Source organism: Mesoplodon mirus (assembly GCF_964341445.2).
Source record: "Mesoplodon mirus genome assembly, chromosome: 16".
NCBI lineage: Eukaryota > Metazoa > Chordata > Mammalia > Artiodactyla > Ziphiidae > Mesoplodon > Mesoplodon mirus.
In genome coordinates, this window is record NC_138992.1 from 75,223,312 (window position 1) to 75,238,855 (window position 15,544).

At 43.4% G+C, this 15,544-nt stretch overlaps 1 protein-coding gene across 2 annotated transcripts in view; it reads left to right on the forward strand.

Annotated features, from left to right (window-relative positions):
* The window catches only part of LOC309792037 (transcription elongation factor A protein 1), a 58,976-nt gene that overhangs the window by 24,483 nt on the left and 18,949 nt on the right, over positions 1-15,544 (forward strand). Inside the window, exons 1-3 of one of the 2 annotated variants that reach the window (XM_082601262.1) lie at positions 1,548-1,783; positions 10,384-10,446; positions 15,244-15,349. In XM_082601262.1, coding sequence (XP_082457388.1) covers positions 1,721-1,783; positions 10,384-10,446; positions 15,244-15,349 — 232 coding nt within the window. In that variant the 5' untranslated portion in view covers positions 1,548-1,720. Of the gene's footprint in view, positions 1-1,547; positions 1,784-10,383; positions 10,447-15,243; positions 15,350-15,544 lie in introns of those variants that run through there. The other variant, XM_082601264.1, reaches the window with a different exon arrangement.

Here is a 15,544-nt window from a genome sequence, read left to right on the forward strand (position 1 = left end):
AAGTCCAGTTTATCTGTTTCCTTTTGTTGCTTGTACTTTTGGTGTCATACCTAAAAAGCCATTGTGAAATCCAAGGTCATGAAGATTTATCATTGCCATTTTAACAAAATTAAGTGTTTCCAGGTTGCCTCTTGTAAGCTCTGTAAAACTAACTCTTGCCCCCAACACCCCTGGAAAAGTGCGCCACTGCTTGTGAGGCAAGGTACTCCCCAATCCATGGATTGTTTTCCTTTGGATAAAGCACATCAGACTCATCACTAAATTGTTTCAGTTTTGTCATTTGACAATGTTATGTGTATTTTACCACAGTGAAAGTACAGTAAGCTGATGCTTTGGAAAAAAACAAAAATGACAATTATTAGAGTAAATGTACAAATCTACAAACATAAATGGCGATTTGTACATACTCATTATTAACTGATGCATCAAGTGGACAACAAACTGAGGTATAAGTATTTGAACAATAAAATTAATTTCGGGCTAATGGGCCCATAAAGAACTTCACATCTGCCGTTACAGAATACACATTCTTCTTCAGGACACATAGAATATTTATAAACATTGATAAAACAAATCTCAATAAATACCTTAGAACCAGTAACTTTGCAATCGTATTATTTTTACTGCAACTTAAGTTGGGAATCAATAATAAAAAGACAATTTTAAGATGAAAGGAAATAAATAAAGAAAAAGGGACATGGTTCAAATTACTCTTTCCCCCAAATAACTGAGGTAGAACAAAACCTTACACCATAGTATAGAAAAAACATTATTAGGTGGTGAATTTTGACTAATGATGGTTAAACTGGGTGTGGGGATAGGTCTGCAAACTGCACGAGATGGTAGTCAAGGGCGTTAATTGAGCAAAGACCTATTGAAGGAGCCTATACTCTCCAGTATTGATAATTTCAATTTTCTACCTTGGCTTTATGTTGTTACTCATAACTCTTTAGGACGTCAACTTCCTCACTGACCTTCAGAGCAGGCGAGATGCCTTCATTAACTTCTTTGATGAGAACGTTACTGTCAACTATTATTCAACTGTATTCAAGGTACTGCGGCCAACATTCTGAGTCCAGGAAACAAACACGATTGGGTCTCCGGCTTTACGGCGCTTACAAACGACTTTAAAGAGGAAGCGCTTACAATGGTCACATTCCTACGATAAAGGCCTATTCAGGAGGATGGGGAATCTGATTTCCAGGCAGCCGTCGACGGCGAGGGAAATGCTGGGGTTCCGACTGACTGCAAAAGCCGCCCACGTTCCACCGTCCAAAGCCGCCGGGCTCGGCACACCGGGGCTCTCTGCGGGCGCCACAGCTCGGGGAAGGCGGACCGGGGAACTGGGGACAGGGGACGGGGTCCGCTGGGCGGGCTGGGCGGGGCCGGAGGGAGCGCGCGCAAAGCTCGGCCGCGCCGCCCGCCCACTTTCACGACAGCCGGCGAAGCCCTGCGGCCCGGCGGGCTTGTTGCCCAGCTGGTCCGCTATCGATTGGAGGCCCCTGCTCGGCGCGCGCGGAGCTCGATTGGCGCTGCCTGCGGGGGGAGGAGCGCCGCCTCCGCCGCCGCTGCCGCCGCCGCCGCGGGCTCCGTGAGTGAGGAAGCGCCTCGGTCAGGCCTGCTGAGGGCCCTCGCCGACGCCTGGGCTCACCCGCTGCCCCGCCAGCTCCGCTCCCTTCCCGTCCCCCGTGGCCCGGCGCGGGGCAGGGCTGCCGGAGCCATGGAGGACGAGGTGGTCCGCATTGCCAAGAAGATGGACAAGATGGTGCAGAAGAAGAACGCGGTGAGCGCGGCGGGCGGCGCGGGCCGGAGGGAGGCCGGGCGGCGGGCGGGGGCCAGTCGGCCTGAGGGGGCTCCCGGCCCGCAGTGAGCGCGGCGGGTGCCGCGTGACGGCGGCGAGGCCCGCGCTCTGGGGAGGGGATTCTGGGCGGGGGACTTTGTGTCCCGCGGCCGCGTCCCGGGCAGGGGTTCTTGGGGGGCGTCCTGTCCCAAAGCTGCGTCCCGGGCAGGGGTTCTGTGGGGGGGCGTCCTGTCCCGCGGCCGCGTCCCGGGCAGGGGTTCTGGGGGGCGTCCCGTCCCTCAGCTGCGTCCTGGGCAGGGGTTCTGGGGGGGCGTCCTGTCCCGCGGCCGCGTCCCGGGCAGAGGTCCTGGGGGTGGACCCCAGGGAGGGCGACAGGTCCCTCGGCCACCGGCGCTGGGACCCGCCCTGGGCGCCCGAGGCCCCTCGTGATTAGCGCAGCCTGGTAAACTCCATCGAGGCAATAATCCTCCTCATTATTTTAAACGTCACGGTGGTGAAGCCTCGTTGGTTTAGCTGAAGAGTGCAGAGAGCCCTCCCTGTTTGAAAGAATTCGTTCTCTTTTCCGGGCTCATTGGCCAGCATCGAGAAAACAACATCAAACAGAGGTTTGTGATCAGTTTTAGACATGAAGCTGTTAAAGCAAAGTGTGAATTTTCTGGATCTTATTTTTGAAGAAGGCTGAACATTCCTTTGATTGTCTCAACCACTCTGCATGTTTGCTTAGCAATTAAAAATGTAAACTATGCCAGTGTACTTGGCAGGTTGCTAAACTTTTTTGAAAAAGTGGATCTTGTTAGGCCGCGGCGTGCGAGGAGCTGTGTTGAAGGCACTCGCACTGACGAGCTGTGCTGCCGGCTGGATTTGGACACATGTCGTTGCTGGTCCTTTCTCAGTGGTTTATGGTTGATACCAGTGGCGTTTTCTGTTACTGATAATGTGTTCATGTGAACGTGTTCTCTTGTGGTTTGTATGAGGTGCTCCAGTTTCTGCATTTCTGTCCACCTGTGTGGGCCACTTGCAGTCCCTTGCTTCCGAGTCGTCTGTTTTCAGCTAAACTTCTGAAATTCTAAGTCAAACTAACGTGAAGGAGTAAAGGGCTGCTCTGAATTGCACAGCACTTTGGAGTTACAAAGCATCTGTGCAGAATTCTTTGGGGACTCACGACAGCTGTGTTGCATTCACTTTACAGAAGAAGAAACTGAATCAGACCAAGCAGTTCACCTCCTTAAATGAAGTGTGCGTTGTGGATTAAGCCAGGGCCCGAGTTTTCTGCTGGGCAGCATGCAGAAGTAGTGTTAAACACTGAATTCTTAAGACTTCAGACTTAGTCTGCGCCTCTTTTCCTTTAACAGGTGCATTGCCCAGCATGTAATTTCATACTCTGTTAATCTGTATTTGCAATTTTGGCTTTTTAAAGTATTTCCTGTTTGTTTTCTGTTCCAGACGTTGCCTGTGCCATTTATTTTTTCTGTTGATACAGGCCTTTCATTCCTCACTGCAAGTGATGAGTTCTGTATGTTTGATTGGCTGAACGTTTCTGTTAGTCTGTTTAAACTGGCAAGTTTTTTTTCTTTGCCTAGAGAACCCTAGACTCCCCTAGTAGAAGCTGGCTCCTAGGGAAAAAAGCTGTTACTTGGGTAATTTTTTTCTCGAACTCGGGCTCTAAAATGTGTACCTTTTAATCATCTAGTGCACTAGGTGTTTTTGTTTGTTTCCTTTCCTTGAAATAGATGTTTCCTAGAAATGAGGAATTCCTTAGTGAACAAGTATGGAGAAGACCAGTTTGTATTTATCTGCAGTTCTCAAATTATAAACACATAATGCACCAGCAGGAGAATGAGGATAAGCTCCACAGATAATCCTCAAGTCTCATTTTTCTTCTCAAATCTTATATTTCTAGTAGTACAAAACTTTACCAATATAAAAACTTGCCCCCCCAAAAGAAAGGTAAAATTGACTGGCTCTTTTACTTTTTTTTCCTTCTCTCTTTTCCTGTCTGTCTTACAGAAATTCAAATAGGCAAATGAAATAGAGAAAGGGAAATGGTCTGAATGACTCTCCCTCCCTGCCCTCCAGAGCACATCAGCAGCCCATTAATAGCTTTTTAAGTGTTCAGTAATTTAACAGAAGTCATTCTGGGGATTTTAGGATTATGGTAGATTTGTTTCTCTTTTTTGTGTGTGTGGTTTCCAGATTTTCTCTGAGTTATTTTTTATATTATTTTGATACTGTGAAAAAGTAAACTTTGCTTGAAATGTAATAGTTATCCTCTGAATTGAAGTTCAAGTGCTGTTATTAGATATTGTTTTAATAAAACCGTAGGTGTCACTTTTAAGTAATAATAAAACAGCTACCATTTATTGAGCTATTACTCTGAGCTAGGCATTCTACTAAGTTACCTATCTTATCTCATGTATTCCTCAGACAGTTTATTGAGATAAGTATTATCTCTATTCTAAAAATGAGGAAATGAAGTATTTAGAAAGTTAATTGTCTTAAGCTTAATAGCTACAAAGAGGCCAAATGAAGATGTGAATCTAAATCTATTTTGTTTCAAAGCCAGTACTACTCTGTTCAACTACAGCATCTCTAGAAGACCCTTGCATCTGTATCTGAACCTTGCCTGGGTACAGTTGTACGACCAGGGCACTTGCTGTCGTGGGGCAGATGGGTTTCCCTAAATACCCCAACAGTGTCTTGACCTGGTACTACCCAGGGTGTTGCCCCACGTGTGTACTTGATCTTAAACAGTACACGCTTTGAGGCCATGATGAACCACGTGAATTAGTGCCAATTTTTCAGACATTAGCTTTTTTAAAAAATATAATGTATTTTTAAATTTTTATTTATTTATTCATTTTTGGCTGCGTTGGGTCTTCGTTGCTGCACGCGGGCTTTCTCTAGTTGCGGCGAGCGGGGGCTCTTCGTTGCGGTGTGTGGGATTCTCACTGCAGTGGCTTCCCTTGTTGCGGAGCACGGGCTCTAGGCGCGTGGGCTTCAGTACTTGTGGCTCGCGGGCTCTAGAGCGCAGGCTAAGTAGTTGTGGTTCGCAGGCTCAGTAGTTGTGGCTCGCGGGCTCTAGAGCGCAGGCTCAGTAGTTGTGGTTCGCGGGCTCAGTAGTTGTGGCTCGCGGGCTCTAGAACGCAGGCTAAGTAGTTGTGGTTCGCGGGCTCTAGAACGCAGGCTAAGTAGTTGTGGTTCGCGGGCTCAGTAGTTGTGGCTCGCGGGCTCTAGAACGCAGGCTCAGTAGTTGTGGTTCGCGGGCTCAGTAGTTGTGGCTCGCGGGCTCTAGAGCGCAGGCTCAGTAGTTGTGGTTCGCGGGCTCAGTAGTTGTGGCTCGCGGGCTCTAGAGCGCAGGCTCAGTAGTTGTGGCGCATGGGCTTAGATGCTCCGCGGCATGTGGGATCCTCCCGGACCAGGATCGAACCCATGTCCCCTGCATCGGCAGGTGGATTCTTAACCACTGCGCCACCAGGGAAGCCCCAGGGTATTAGCTGTTTTTTACATAGCTTTTTTCTTGTCATTTTGACTTTATCAATAAGCAAGTCTTTGACTCCTAATCTTGATTCAAATCCTGGCTCTTCTGAACTTTAGCTGTGTGATCTTAGGCAAGTTTCTTAACATCTCTAAAATGTCTTTCTTGGTAGTAAATTGGAGATAATTTAGTAAAGATAAGATGAATATGAAATTCTTGGCAGTGCCTAGGATATGGTAAAGGCTAAAAAACCTTCTGGGTTATCTTTGTAAAGGATTTATAGCACTAGACTGTAGAAAGAGGAGTCAGGTGAGAGCGTAGAATTTTCAAGCTCACAGGCACATTTTGTGGGGTGTTGAGGTTTGTGTATTTTTTCTGCACTGAAGGCTTAGGGCTGAGTAGAATTAAATTGCAGAGAGAGAAACTGAAACTAGGTGTTAGAATTTCCTAGGAGCAGGGATACCTAAAATATGTACATTTCTAAGTCTTTATTGTACCTGGGTTAGAAAGAAAACTTTGGTTTCCATATCAGGGTTAGATTAATTAGCATAAATTGAAATTTAGAATGACTGCACAATCTTTTATAACAGCTTTATTTAGCTGTACATTACAGTTCACCGTTTTAAAGTACACAATTAAGTGGTTTTTAATATATTTGTAGATTTGTGCAGCTATCACCACTATCTAATTTTAGAACATTTTCATCACTCCAGATAGAAACTGTCCATTAAGTAAGCCATTAAGTAGTCACCATATCTACCCCAACCACTAATATACTTTAATAAAATAAAAATAAAAGCTTTTATTTTTTAATTTTTATTTATTCATTTTTTGGCAATGCTGCGTGGCTTGCAGGATCTTCATTCCCTCACCAGGGATTGAACCCAGGCCACTGCAGTGAAAGCACTGAGTCTTAACCACTGGACTGCCAGGGAATTCCCACAAGCTTTTAATTTTTATGAAGTTGATTTTATATTTTTTTTTCTTTTGTTGCTGTGCTTTTGGTGTAGAATAACTACAAATTTGAGGCAACATAGTAAATTTATATTTCCTAGTTTATAGTGATGTTGGTGAGCTGTAACTCAAATATTTATAATTTGTTTCCTTTTTAAAAAAATAAGTAGCATCTTAATTTTTTAGACCTTACAATCTCATCATAATTCTTAGCAAGAATTGTTTTTGAGTTGATTGAGCTTAAATAATGCTCTCTTAAAATGCTGGCTTTATGGCTCTTTGAGAATATTGTTATGGTAGAAACAGATAATTTTTATATCTTTTATACCTCTTATCAACCATCTCCTTTGTGTTAGGCACTCTAATTTGATACTTCATATGTGTTACATTACCTCATTTGACCATTTTAACTACTCAAGGTTGGCGTATTATCCTCATGTACATATAAAGAAGCTGAAGCTTGAGAAGGCCAAGTAACATTCCCAATATCTTATAATTTGGAAATGACAGAACGTGGATTTGAATCTAGATCAATCATATAGGTATAGCCCGTGTTCTTAACTGTATATTCCATATTGCTCCTTCTCTCTTACATCTCTTTGAAGAGAAGGATTTTTGTATCCTGTACAGTCTTGTATATACTGGGTTTTCAGTATACCATATTTTATAGAAGTACTTCTTTCTGTTGACAAGTAGGAGTACCACCATGTAATATGGTAGTGTGGTAGCTATTTATTTTTGCGCCAGTACTATGAACTAAATTTGACTCTGGAAGTTAAGGTAGAATCTTTCTTTCTCTTGCATCATTGTCTATAGGAGATGCTGCAATCTAGTAGACTTGACCTTTAGAGGCAGGTGATGACTGGGGACTGTTTGATAATGCTGTTCACTGGAGTTCACAGAGCAGAACTGCCACGGGGGGTGGGGGAGGGGTTATGGAATGGAAAGAGCAGTGGTGTAAGGGTCAGGAAACTGGATTCTTGTCCCTTTACATTACCCAACAGTGTGGCCTTGGGCAAGTCACTTACCTTCTCTGAGTTTAAGGGTTTCTTCTTGTGTAATTGAGGGTTTGAAGTAAATGCTCAAAGGTTTCTGCCTGTTTTTGAATTCGCTGAGGTCAGAAAGGGTTTCTGTTGTGCTCATTGCTGTGTCCTCAACACAGAGCAGAGCTTGGCACATGGTGCTAGTTGGGTATTTGTTGAGAGGCAATAAGTGTCCTTTGACAGAATGGGGTAAACCTCACCTTTTCTAGTTAGTAATCATGTGACCTTGTGCAAGTTTCTTAACTTACCTGGGCTTTAATTTCCTCCTCTGTAAAACGGGGACGATAAGATTCCCTTCTTCTGTAGGGTTTACTGTAAAGATGAAATGAGATACTGCGGGAAAGTGTTTAACACAGCGATTGGCACACAATGACTAAAAAGCTTTTGTCACCGAATTAATATACGATCATCTCTTTTTTGCCCTTTTCACTCACCCAGATCATCATAGTTGTTTATTTCTTTTTTTATAAATTTATTTATTTGCTTATTTTTGACTGCGTTGGGTCTTCGTTGCTGCGCGTCGGCTGTCTCTAGTTCCGGCGGGCTTTCTCTAGTTCTGGCGAGCGGGGGCTACTCTTCGTTGCTGTGCACGGGTTTCCCATTGCGGTGGCTTCTCTTGCTGCGGAGCACGGGCCCTAGGCACGTGGGCTTCAGTAGTTGTGGCTCGCGGGCTCTAGAGTGCGGGCTTAGTAGTTGTGGTACACGAGCTTAGTTGCTCTGCGGCATGTGGGATCTTCCTGGACCAGGGCTCGAACCTGTGTCGCCTGCATTGGCAGGCAGATTCTTAACCACTGCGCCACCAGGGAAGTCCTGTCTTCCTTTTTAATTGATCCTAGGTCAGAAATCGTTCAGAAAGACCATGGAGACATGGGTAGAAGAAAAACATCTATGGTAGATAAGGATACAGGCCCACAGTCTCACAATCAAAACCTTTAGAGTCTGATATATTTGAGAATTCCAAATTTTTCAGGTTTATAAAGATGATATAGTACAAACATCATATATTTCATAATATCCTCAGTGAGATCTGGGAAGTTCCCAGTAATCAGATATTAACATTTCTGTAGTGAAATACAGCATTTTCGCATTAAGTGGGATAAGTAGAACATAAATAGCTTCATGCATCTGTTGAGATGAGATGTTGCTGCCAAGTGAGTTTACTGAAAATCTGTGAGAAATGAGGAGTCTTGGTTGACAAAGGATTTTGGTTTGGAGATTTGCAGATACAGGATTGAAGATACTCGCTCACAAAAATGTCATGCCTATAGAAATTCTTGATTAATAGTAAATTTAAAGTCAGTGTTTTATTTTTTAACAACTCTAATGTTTTACTATTTTTAGTTGCCTCTAAAGAAAAATTATAGAATTTTTTGATCAAAAGGAATCTGTAAGCAGTGGATCATTAACATCCTTCATAATAGTCTGTTTCATAATTTCTTTTGAACTTAAGTTTTTATTTATGAGGTACTGGGTTAAATTTAAATGATGTCTCTGTTTGTGGCCAGAAGAAGAGTCAATACTGTTTTATTCTCTACAGCCATGTCTGTCTGTCAACTTTAAATGGAAAAATTATCTGACTGGAAACCTCTGCTTGATTTTAAATTTAAGAAATATACTGATACCATGAGGTTCCATGCTTGTTTCTTCCTTTGGGGTGCATATGAGGGATGCGTTGCAGGGCTTTCTGTTTTCCCTGGGTGTGCTGTGTTTCACTGGTTCGCAGGGTGCTAGTTTTCATATTTTAACATTTCAGAAAGCAGAATGAGTTACACATGTTGCTGGCCAGATGGCCGTTGGCATGCACTCTCACAGGCAGAGCATCAAATCCAGCATCGACATTTGCGGAACGGGTGTCAGTGGCTTGGAAGCAAATCTGAGAGAGTAGTGGAGTGTTCTTCGACCCTCGAGGGACCAAATGGTAGCAGAGAAGCGGGGGCGAAGGCAGTGAGCCCCGCGCACCTCAGTGCCACAGAGAGCTCGTGGCTCTGAGCTCTTCTATGGATTCTTTTGTGAAGTGTTGCATTACTAGTGTTTTGATACCAACTCTTTGTGGGCTAAAGACAGATTGAATCTGAGTCAGTAAACAATTTATAAGCATTAGACTCTGAGTGCGACTTAGTTTTAGAACCGCCTTAGCCAGGTTTGGTTATATTTTTCTTTTTCTGTATGTAAACGGTGATACATGATAAAAGTTCCAAGTCTAAAGGAATTGCAAAAGTAACAAGAGGTGATAAAAGAGTTTACCGTAGTTTAATAGTTTTTTGTTAGTAGTATGTAGAATAATGATTTGTCCAAATATAGTACATTAAGTCACTATTAGGCTAAGCGAAGTATGGCTGATGAGGTGGATGTCTTAGAGGAGCCGAAATATGGCCAATGGGGGTGAATATCAGATTGGAACGCTGGCCACAAGCTGCAGGTGGCGCTGTTGCTTCTCCCCTTTTAGCCTTAGCGCTCTCCATAAAGCTTCCAGGTTTGTTCCGTCTCCCTCAGCTAAGTGGGAACCTTTGATTCCGGGTGGCACCTGGCAGTGGACAGGCCTGCGAGCTTAACGCAGGCCTTAACTGTGGATTCCTTTCAGAATTTGCTTTTTACTGCTTTGCAAGAACCAGGTAGACAGCAGTGTTCTTGTGACTGAGCAGCGAGGTACAGGGGCCTCGTGAGAGTTCCAGGGAAGTGATGCCCCTCGCGAATGCTGGAGGTGCTGCGGCATTTTGGGGACCCTCCCCACCGCCTCCATTCCCATGTCCCCAGGCAGCTGCCCTCCATGAATTCTGGGGTGTGTTGTACCACCACAGTCAGAAACATTTTATATTTGTAATTGGGGCACGTATAGACAAATACGGCTGAAAGTAAACTTGCACAAAACAACACTTAGGTGCTGGTTATAACCCAGTAAATGCATTTTATGATTCTCTAGTGAGTTGCAACCCCTGTTTGGAAAACTCTTTCTCTCTCTCTCTTTCTCATCTATATATCTATATACCATTCTCCTCACATGAATAAGTGAGCCCTAGGGAATTGTGGATAGGAAAATATAAATTTAGATCTCTAGTTACTCCTTGCTTTACTATCTGGGAAATTCAATTTGAAATTATTTTATTTTACAGGCTGGAGCATTGGATTTACTGAAGGAGCTTAAGAATATTCCCATGACCTTGGAATTATTACAGGTATGTGCTAATATGTATCATAATTTTTGAATAGGTATTTTTGTATTTTCCTGTTATGGTGAGACATTATTAACTTGTTTTTTTGAGATGGTAACATAAATCAGTAGTCTTCTAAGTTACCATTATAGAAAAATGTTGCCTTTCCCAGGAAGAATAAAACATACCCTCCGAGGTTGACAGTGGGAGTGAAACTCACTATGAAAGGAAGTTGGACCCTTGGCCCTGACTTGATCTCCCAAGATTTCCCTTTCTGGATCTGCGGTCGCCAGCTGTGCTGCTTGAAGCTGGCCTGAGGGTGAGGGTGCAAGGGTCGCTCGTTCTTCTCCCTCTCTCAGCGCCGGCCTGCCCTGTGCACAGTCGGGTGTCTGGTCGTCGTTGTGTAGTCATCACTCAAGTCTTAATGTTGCAGCAGGACTAAAACATAAAAAAACAGCTTTAACACAAGTCAGAATGTTAAAAAGGAAACTGAATTGTGAGATGAATCTGGCTGTTTTCTACTACTACATTTCTTATTATCCATGAGTGCCGCCTTTGATATTTCCATTCCATTAAGTCAGAATTTAGGGAAGGGTGACAAGGGTGTGTACGTGGTTGAGGAAAAAAAAATCACATGTATTTTCACTAATATCTAACTGAAATCGAGCATTTCTTTCAATTATGAAGGCAGTAAGCCACAGGTGAATTAGTATTTATGACTAACTGAAAGAAATCACAGATATTTTAACCTCATGTTGTAGATATACATGTTATAGATATATTGACGTGTGTTTTTGCCAGTTATCCTGGTAGCTCTTATATGTTATGCTAGGTCTTATTTAATGTTTCAATAACGGAGCACATATATTACTGTATCACATTTAAGAAAACATTTTGTAACTTTATATAACTGCTTTTTTTTTTTGTAATCCTATGTATTTTATTTAATCCATTTTAAAAGCATTCTGAGGAGGAGTCCATAAGCTTCAGTTTACCAAAGGGATCCATGGTGGGCAAAAGGTTAAGAATGCCTCCTCTAAGAATAGAACCAAGAAGGAGAAAAGAAGCAAGTCATAAAGTCCCGTCTTCTCAGTTCACATCTCCTGTCCAAGGATCGGCAGCTCTGGCAGATCAGTTCTGAGAATAACCTTGAGTCTGTGTCAGTACCTCACCACCTAGGTGTGGCCTTATCCTAGCAGTTCTGTGTGGGGATAACCACATCGAAAACAACAGTAACCTCAGTGTTTGTTTAAGAGATGTGTAGTTTTATAGAGGGTGTGGAGTTTGGGTGGGGTTATCATTTATAACATACTTTTGATTTTTTTATATGCTCCATTCCTTGGAAAGTTTATGTATTTATATAACAAACATTTGAGTTTTTATTAGGATTAGAAATTGTGTCGGGGTTATAAAGATGAATAAAATGTGGTCTTTCCCCCTCATTGAGCTTCAAGTCTAGTAGAGGAAAACTGCCATGTAAACAAACAGAAAGGTATAGTTGCCCAGATAGAAGTCTGTATAGGATTTATAGTAAGTCCCCTACGTACGAACAAGTTCCGTTCCGAGAGCTCATTCATAAGTCTAATTTGTTTGTAAGTCCCACAGGGTTAGCCTAGGTACCCAACCAATACAATCGGCTATATCGTACTGTATGGTAATAGGTTTATAATACTTTTCACACAAATAATACATAAAAAAACAAACAAAAAAGAAAGAAAACGTTTTTAATCTTACAGTACAGTACCTTGGAAAGTACAGTAGCACGGTATAACAGCTGGCATCCAGGGGCTGGCATCGAGTGAACAGGCAGGAAGAGTTACTGACTGGAGGTGGGAGATGGTAGGAGACGGAGGGCGACCTGCAGTGTCACTCACGCCTGACGCTGATGGCACAGGTTCGGGTTCCTTGCTGGATTCACTTCTATCTGCCCCCTTGAGAAAACGGTCCAGTGATGTCTGGGTAGCAGCTCTTTTTTCTCGTCATAGATGACGTGGTAGCACTGGATTGCATTCTGAACGGCCGCTGCGACCTTCGTGTGCCGTTCCGCGTTCGGGTCCTGTGCCTCAAAATCTACCAGTGCCTCCTCACATAGAACTAACTTATGTGATTGGACATGCGAACACCCATTCGCATCTTTGCAAGTTCGCAGCTTGAAGGTTTGTATATGGGGGATTTATTGTGTTTGTTATAGGTAGGGCAAAAAAGAAGCACAGAGAAGTTTACTTCTTAATCTGATTCCTTAACCTGGGAGGCTCAGGAAAGCCTTCATATGGTGATAAAGTGTAAACTGAGTCTCAAGACATGAATAGGTTCTCCCTAGGCAGATAGGACCGGGAATGGTATTCCAGCAGAGAAAGCAGGTTGTGGAAGCAGTGCGACCTGTTCAGGTGGAGGAAGTCTGATGCAGGGTTGAAGACGCAGGCTGGCTGGCACGCAGGGCTGCAGCTGCGGTCCTGAGAGCATCCTGCCAGGCGGCGGGGGGCGGGGCAGTGCGTGCCCAGGTTTGCAGGGAGGAAGAATCGGGAAGCTTGTTGACCGACGCAGGTGCTCAAGGAGCAGTGATGAGGGCCTGAACTAAGGGTGTAGCAGTAGGAGCGGAGAGAAGGGGGACTTGTTATTGAGGGACAACCTACAAGAATTGGTAGCCAACCAGATGGGGGGTGAAGGAGAAGGTGGAGTTTAGGGTGACTGAGGTGTTTGCCGTGGCGACTGGGTAGATGGTGCCATTTTACAGGAAAGCAAAATTCAAGGAAACCTAATGTGGCGGCGTTGGGATGAGGAGGAAATAAAGGTGGAAGGGTAAAGAGAGAAGGATAATTTTGGATCCATTGGGTTTTGAGATGCCTGTGAAACAGATGTAGATTCTGCTGTGTAGCTGAGTTTATATCCTAGAGCAGTGCTGTCAGATAGCTTCATAGTCCTTTCCTCTTTCTACTTTCTTCTACTCTTCCCAAAATACCTCCTAAAAGGAAGAAACAAACTTACTCAAATACTCTTAGTGTTTCACTCTACCTCCACAGCCTCGTTTCTCATTATTCTTGACTGGACAATCTCTCCCTTAGGTGAGCATGTTTAGTACAGATCCCTGTGTTCTCCTTATGGGTTTTCTTAGGTTTTAAGCAGAGCTTAGGTTTGGTCTCTTTAGTGATCAGAACGTTCTGTGATAATTAAAAAGCAGTCACCCTACAGCACACGTTTGTTCATAATCTCCTTATACCTTTGCTCTCCTCTGACCACCTCCTAAAGTCCCATTTTCTTTGCCAATCCGTGTTGATCCCAAGCTCCAGAACTGTATTAGTGACTCAAGTTATTTCCTCCACTCATTCCAAAATTGGGTTTTCTTCTAGGCGGGGGTCGGGCGCTGGGGAAGGAGGGGCGCCACAGGCCTCGGGGCGGTAGCAGTCAGCACGTTAGCAGCATCCCGTGGGGCAGCTCGGAGACCACGAGACTGAGCTGTGCCGTCCGCCCAGGCACCTGCCTCTGGAGGGTTTCCTGCATTGAAGTGCCTGCTACACCAGCTAACGAAGTAGTGCTTTAGAGAAGTTCTAAAACATTTTAAAGTTCTGAAAGTCTTTTCTTCACTGAAAAGAGTTCTGAGAACATATTATTTTCTCCAAGAAAGAAGCCACTTTCTGTGGGAAAAGAATCCCCAAAACACTAATCTCAAATCATCTTGGGGTTTTAGAGTCGTGAGTCCCCTGTGTCTCTCTGCTGTGGAACCTTCATCCGCCTTGCTCAGCTCTCCAAGAGAGAACACAGGGCACTCCAGCCAGACACATATTCTAGACTCTTCAGCAACTGTCCCGATTCTCTTTGTTGAGTACATTGAATTATTTAAAAGGAAATCTTAAGGACCCATTTATTTCTCGGCCTTAAAGTTTATAGCAGGGGTTCCCGTCTCTTTTTTTTCTCACTAACAATTCCTTTTGTTATTTTGTTCTTCCATATCCATATTTTGAAAGATTGTCTACTGACAACCTGAACTTACTAAATTTACCATTTTTAATTTATCATCCATAATTGGCCTGTCATAGCCTTTGTGTTCTTTAAGCACAATTTGAAAACCATTGATGTGTTGGAAGGAGCATGGACTTTGGAGGTAACGGACCTGGATTAAAATCCAGTTTTGCCAGTTAGTAGTGGTGTGATGCTGGGCAGTTTTTTTTTTTTTTTTTCATGGGCAGTTATTTATTGATGCTTCTAGTCTGTTCATCTTTAAAAATAGGGATAATGATCTCGACTTTAAAGGGCTGTTAGGAAGGGTAATGAGTATGGACGCTCCCACCATAACCCTGGGCACGTAGTGTCGCCACAAGTCAAATTACCTGTGTTCTGTGACGTCCATTCTTAATATCTGTGATTATGTGCTGGTGTTTAAACCTCTGTAGGTGGTGGTATTTGTTTGGGTGTCCTTACAGGTTGCAACAGATGGTGTACAGAGTAATCTGTAGGAGAATGTAGAGAAGCAAAGTGCGTGTGTTAGCCGTGGTTGCATCAGCCTGCCTTGTGTACAAACACAGACACTTTATCTTCTGTTCTTCTCTTGTGGGAAAGACTGATTTCATTTTGCTAGTTAACCAGCCTTACTTTAGTAGCAGGTTACATGCTTGCAGGTCTCAGTGATGAGAACCTTGATGCATCTAATGTTTGATTTGAAGATGTCTGTGTCTTAAGTCTACAGTCTACCACCAAAAGAATTCAGATAATTGATTTTTTTTCTGTTCTAAAATGGAAACAGGCATCTGGGAAAGAAGAAAAGGAAACAGTGAATTGCCTGAAATAAAATCACTTATACGTATTTTTTTTGTCATTGCCTTACAGTCCACAAGAATCGGAATGTCAGTGAATGCTATTCGCAAGCAGAGCACAGATGAAGAAGTTACATCTTTAGCAAAGTCCCTCATCAAATCCTGGAAAAAGTTATTAGGTATAATCGATCTTCCATTACATATATTTATGATGTTCTGGTTTCTTCAGACATTGGGTTGTTGAGTTTTTTTTCTCTTAATGAATATAGATGTTTTGAAATCAGTGCCTTATAATATGGGAGGGAACTTTAGTTTGACTTCCTTGAGGGTTCTACTTTTTAAACTAGTCAGATTTAGCTTTCTTGTTTTTCAAC